General features: G+C 48.1%; 1 protein-coding gene across 2 annotated transcripts; it reads left to right on the top strand.

Moving 5' to 3' along the window:
- Positions 1 to 279: 279 nt before the first annotated feature.
- TP53RK (TP53 regulating kinase) lies at positions 280 to 4,780 on the top strand. Of its 2 annotated transcripts, XM_036322888.1 has the most exons (3): positions 280 to 724; positions 3,057 to 3,149; positions 3,482 to 4,780. In XM_036322888.1, exons 1-3 carry the CDS (start codon positions 427 to 429, stop codon positions 3,958 to 3,960), a joined length of 870 nt encoding a protein of 289 aa, XP_036178781.1. In that variant the 5' UTR covers positions 280 to 426; the 3' UTR covers positions 3,961 to 4,780. The 2 variants fall into 2 exon arrangements, with proteins under 2 accessions (XP_036178781.1, XP_036178782.1); XM_036322889.1 differs by lacking the exon at positions 3,057 to 3,149 and having other exon boundaries at positions 286 to 724.
- The last annotated feature ends 1,457 nt before the right edge of the window (positions 4,781 to 6,237 follow it).

Raw genomic sequence — 6,237 nt, 5'->3', positions numbered from 1 at the left:
TGCATGCCATCCACCAGGCACCCGCACAGGCAACATCTTATTTAATTTTAATAAGCAATTGCCAAAATAAAACTGATTATCTTCGTACTGAAGGTGACGAAGCTGAAACTCAGAGAAATGATGTTGTTTTGCTGCATTACACGTGGTGCCAGGAACCTGTGTTTGCCTCCTAGGCAGTAACGCCCAGCTCCGGAAAAGACCGGAGATTCTGGCAGCAGTTTTCCGGAAAGAGCCGAAGAGCTGGGAGGCGGGGCCACAAGAGTCTTTTCGGGGCTTCCGTAAGAGCCGAAAGGTCGGGAGGCGGGACCACTCGCACGGGGCGTGAGTGTCGGAATTCGATTGGCCAAAGAGAGCCGAGGACCTTCGGAGCGAGCCGAACGTCTCCGACAGCCCCCGGGCAGAGCCGAGGGGCGCCGAGGCGCAGCAATGGCGGCGGCCGGAGCTGTGGCGGCGGAGAAAAGCGAGGAACCGACGCCAGAGGCCGATGCGCTGGCCACCGATGCGCTGGCCGCGGCCCGGGAGCGGTGCAGCCGCTTCTTGAGCGGCCTGGAGCTGATGAAGCAGGGCGCCGAGGCGCGCGTGTTCCGCGGCCGTTTCCAGGGCCGCGCGGCCGTGGTGAAGCACCGCTTCCCCAAGGGCTACCGGCACCCGGCGCTGGAGGCGCGGCTCAGCCGGCGGCGGACCGTGCAGGAGGCCCGGGCGCTGCTCCGCTGCCGCCGTGCAGGTGAGACGGCGTGGCTCGGGGCCGAGGCGGTGCGGATGCGGGTGCAGGTGAAGGACTCTCTTGCGCCCCCTGCGGTCTGCGTGGCCTTGAGTGCGTCCTCTGTCCCTGCCTCTTCATTCATTAATGCTTAGGCAGCCTCTGGGCCTTGCAGGGACGAGCATTGGTCCTGGAGCCTGGTCAGCCTGGTCAATACCAGGCTCTGCCACGGTGGCTCCTGTAGAGGGCGTTATTTAACCATGCTCAGTCTCGATTGCCCCTTTTGTGCCCTCTCAGTATTGGATCATTATCTATGCACTAGTGGCCTGGTGCACGAAATTCGTGGGGGGGGCGGGGGGGAGGCGTCCCTCAGCCCAGCCTGCACCCTCTCTAATCGGGGACCCCTTGGTGATCTGGGACTGCTGGCTCCTAACCGCTCACCTGCCTGCCTGCCTGCCTGATTGCCCCTAACCTCTCTGCTTGCCTGGTCACCCCCAACTGCCCTCCTCCACTGGCCTGCTCGCCCCTTACTGCCTCTGCTTCTGCCCCCACCATCATGGCTTTGTCTGAAAGGAAGTTGGAAGTCAGGAAGATGGCAGGTCGACTGGGTCTAATTAGCATAGTACCCTTTTATTAGTATAGATTATGTAGTACAGGATTGCTTAAATGGTGGGGAAAAGCCTTTTCCAGCAGAAGATGCTCTTGGCAGACAAATACACATAATCCCTGTATCTGGACTGATAGCCAGCCATATGCACTATGCTGCCAAACTGGTCATTAAAATATTGAACCACTTTTTTACATCTTACACCAAGTAGCTGTTGCCCTTAAAAACCCCTACTCAACCCCCACCTTAGGCTCTGCCTTCTCAGTTCACCCAGATTAGGTTCTGATTGGTTGGTTTCTATGCCATCAGCATCAAAAGCTCTGCCTCCTAGGCAGCCATTGGCTCCTCACAGTTCACTCAGACTTGGTTCTGATTGGTCAGTTTCTATGCCAGTCAGTGTCAAAAGCTCTGCCTCCTAGGCAGCCATCTTGTGAGGGCATGAGGGTTAATTTGCATATTACCTCTTTATTATATAGGATTACTTTTAAGAAGCAGATGCAAGTATAAGTACTTGCGCTGGAGTCAGACTCTGGGTTTAAATACCGACACCACTGTAGCCTTTCAACAGGTTTTGTAACCTCTCAGCCTGTTTCCTCGCCCATAAAGAGAAATCCCAGTTGCAGTATTAATCTCATAGTGCTTTTGGGACCATACGATGAGGTATGTATGCCATGTATTACATTTGAATGTTTGACTGGCATGTAGTGCTTAATGAATTTAGCTTTCATTAAATCACTTTTTTCCCCATTAAAACACCATTGTGCACCATCTCCGTAAACTTGTTCTCAGGTGAGAAACTGCGTCTCAGAGAGGGGGCAACTTGCCCAAAGTTACTCAGTTAGTGACCCAGCCAAGCGCTCAGCTCCTCAGCTCGCATTCCTCTGCCTCAGAAAAACGGGCTTCTCACTTTCATACTTCCTGCCTTTCTTCCTGACATTGGTATTTTTTTAGGCACGTGGGCACCCGGACATTGTCAGGTGCTGGGAGATCTGGAGGAAATGCAGTAGTGAACAAGCAGGCAGATCTTTGACCTGCTTGGGTTTAAGGAAGTTATTTGTGTGTTTATATTTTCTTTTGCATCCTCTCTAGGATATAAGGTTCATTAAGCAGGGATCGTGGCTGCCCTATTTCCTGCTGTATCTCCCCCAAACCCCCCAAAATGTTCCCAGTATCCTGAGCATGATTGACATTTAGTAAAGATTCATTACATCTTTGCAAGTCTTGTTCTCATGTTATAGAAGCAGTAAGGGAGGTGGAGAGAAGTTGATGTGACTTTAAGGTTATACAAGTGGCAACCAAGCGTAAATGAATCAGGAGACCTTGTTAAAGTTGAAAATGACAAAGTTTTATTCAAGGGTCTTAGAATTTGCAAATTGGAAACGTTACGGGGTAACACCCAGAGCGTTCCAAAGAAAAAAGTTGGGAGTTCTTATAGTAAAAAGTACATTCTTGAGAAGACTCAGCCCTGTATTCCTAGCCTCTGGATTGGTCTGAGGTACGAATCCTCTAGATTAGTGATGGTCTGCACAATGAATATCAGTTCTTCAGGGAGTTATAGTATTTATATATCCTCCAGTTCAAAAGTTCACGTTCTTCGGCTAGTTAAAATGAAGTAAAATCTTTTCCTTGGGCTTCCTCCCGTTTGTCTGAACCAATTTGGTCAGCCTGACTATACAGACTCCCTTTTAAGTCAGCCTAGCTGTACTGGTTTCATCTTGTTTTCTTCACCCCTTGCTCACAACTAACAAGGAAGGGAGCTGGGAGTTGAATTCGTCCTTCTGACTTGGAAGATGAATCTGGAAGCCAGTACACTGCTTGGCCTCCTGTTTGGATCCTTATCAGGTAGATAGTGCTTTTCCTGGGCTACACTTACCCTTCTGGCTTTGTTTGCTTGTTTTTTAGGAAATAAGTATGAGTGAAGTCCAGTCGTAACGGGTGGAAAGTTGGAGGGAGCTTTGGCACTGAACTTAGCCAGGAGGTAGTTTAGAGAGCAGTTATAAAGAGCATGAGCAGGGGAAACTTTCAGATGAGTTCCAATGTACCATTCTGCAGTGTTTTTAAGTCTTTTTCCTGAAATAAGCAGATAGGAAATTAAAAAACTGCATCAATCTTTGAAAGTTAAGCTTATCATTTAAAAAAGAGTCTAATTCACACGGGTTATGTCTTGATTGCAGGGATATCTGCCCCAGTTGTCTTCTTTGTGGATTATGCTTCCAACTGCTTATTCATGGAAGAAATTGAGGGCTCGGTGACTGTTCGAGATTATATTCAATCCACTATCGAGACTGGAAAAACTCCTGAAAGTCTCCTTGGCTTAGCCAAGACTGTGGGGCAGGTTTTGGCTCGCATGCACGATGAGGACCTCATTCATGGTGATCTCACCACCTCGAACATGCTCCTGAAACCCCCCCTGGAGCAGCTGAACATTGTGCTCATCGACTTTGGGCTGAGTTTCATTTCAGCACTTCCGGAGGATAAGGGGGTTGACCTCTACGTGCTGGAGAAAGCCTTCCTCAGCACCCATCCCAACACCGAGAGTGTGTTTGAAGCCTTTCTGAAGAGCTACTCCGCCTCCTCCAAAAAGGCCAAGCCGGTGCTCAAAAAATTAGATGAAGTGCGCCTGAGAGGAAGAAAGAGGTCCATGGTCGGGTAGAAGGATGCGTGTGACAGCCACGGACAGTTAAGCTATTTACCTCACAGTAAATTTGAAGAAGTGCTAAGAGTGTGGATTACACCTAAAAAAAAGTATTGGGATATTTTTAAGTGCTGTCTGCGTTCATGCTTGTTAAGTGTCATTATCACCTACACTGGACTGTTCTCAGGAGCTTACCATGTCCATAAGCCATGTTCTAGACCAGGGTGGGCAGCATCTGGCCTGTGGGCCGCGTAAGACCTGCAAAACCATTTGATCTGGCCCTGCCAATGTTTGATCAAATATAGCGGGCTAATTTTTAAGTTGATAATTTTGTATGACCTGCAAATGATGATATAATTATTCAAATGGCCCATGGCAGGAAAAAGGTTCCCCACCACTGTTCTAGACAACTGAGTACAAAATAAACCTAGGACAGGCTTTCTCCTCAGGAGCATGGGCATGGCAATAAAAAACATTGACCCACATGATGAGAAGAGTGTCCTCTGTTCATTCCTGGGGAGACGAGAACAAAGTCTCGGTGACAGTGCATCTATACCGGCCTTTTAAACCAGTGTTGTTTGTTGTGTTCATGACATTCCTCTTGGAATCAGTGTAGTGGGATACAAGCAGCATTTTAAAAATAAAGTAGAATCAGAATAAAGTAGAATGTGCATTACATGGAGTATTGTCAGTACTGTTTTATAAGACTTATTTATATATGTGTATATAGACGAGTATGTACTGGGTTTTGATGTAAAATATATTTTGAGACTTATGGTGAAAAAGATGAAAAATACTGCTTAACTCCAATTTCCCTTTAAAAAGCTTTTATACAACATTGTTTTTATATGTGTTGCTCTGTGATTTTATGGTTATCTTCTAGTTACGACAATGATTGACATAAAGTCCTTTTAGTTTATATAGGTAAAAAAGCGAATCACTTTGTCTCACAGACAATAAGTAGATAGAGTAAAAATGGTGACGTGGCTTGGCTGTGACTGAAGTTTGATGAAGCCTGGTTTACAGGAAGGTAGAAGAAACCTGAAATACGATGCAAAGTGCCACTAATAGCTCACGCTTAACGTTGCCCAGCCTCAGTTTCTTGCCCCAACGAAGGTGTGTGTGGAAGGCATAGTAAAATACTCTTGTCAGCTCCAACTAGCAAGTGAATATTTTGTGTGCCTGGCACTGTAGTAGGTACTGGGTACAACAGTGAACAAGATGGACACGACACCTGCTCTCCTGGACGGAACATTCGGGTGGGCCCGAGATGTGTCTGTTTCCATCACCATAGCTACCACTTCCATGTGGCAGATGCCCAGGAATGAAAGAAAGCAGCCCTTCCTGGGCAGTGGTGACTCGTAGAACTAATCATCACCTGGTTACTGCATGTTAGGCATTGTGCCAGGATCTAAAACAAACTACGTTAGGCATTGTCCCCATTTTATAGATGGAGAAATGGGTTTAAACTGGGGGGAACTTATCCAAGGTGTCACAGCTAGGGGTACTTCACCTGCTTCCAAAGCCCACGTTCTTTCCACTGATCCTTTAAGAAATGAAATGCTGGCTATGACAGGTCTTAATCTGATAACTAGAGGTCTGGTAGATGAATTCGTCACCAGTGGGGCCCCTCGACCTGGCCTGTGGGATCGGGCTGAAATTGGCTCTCTGACATCCCCCGAGGGGTCCCGGATTGCAAGAGGGCATAGGCCAGACCGAGGGACCCCAACAATGCACCATTGGGGCCGGGGAGGGATGCAGGAGGTTGGCCAGCTGGGGAGGGACCACGGTAGGGCTCCAGGGTATGTCCGGCCTATCTTGCTCAGTCCCAATTGGCCAGACCCCAGCAGCAAGCTAACCTACTGGTCAGAGCATCTGCCCCTGGTGGTCAGTAGATGTCATAGCGACTGGTCAACCGGTCAGCTGTCTGCCCCCTGGTGGTCAGTGCACATCATAGCGAGCAGTTGAGCGGCCTTAGCATACTACACTTCGATTGGTTGAATGGACTACCGGACACTTAGCATATTAGGCTTTTTTATTATATAGGAGGATGTGTATTGGCAGTATATAACATTTTTAAACATCTCCAGAGGCTGGCTTTTTTTTTTTTTTTCAGTGAGTATGTAATAAGACAGAGGGCATGCCATAACTGGTTTGGCTCAGTGAATGGAGCATCAGCTTGTGGACTGTAAAGTCCAGGGTTCGATTCCGGTTGAGGGCATGTATCTTGTTTGCAGGCTCCATCCCAGTGGGGGGCATGCAGGAAGCAGCTGATAGATCTTTCTCTCTCATTGA

The sequence above is a fragment of the Myotis myotis genome, unplaced genomic scaffold (assembly GCF_014108235.1).
Source record: "Myotis myotis isolate mMyoMyo1 unplaced genomic scaffold, mMyoMyo1.p scaffold_m19_p_9, whole genome shotgun sequence".
Classification (NCBI taxonomy): Eukaryota; Metazoa; Chordata; class Mammalia; order Chiroptera; family Vespertilionidae; genus Myotis; species Myotis myotis.
Note: the sequence above shows the minus strand (reverse complement) of the source record. Positions and strands in the feature narration are given on the sequence as shown.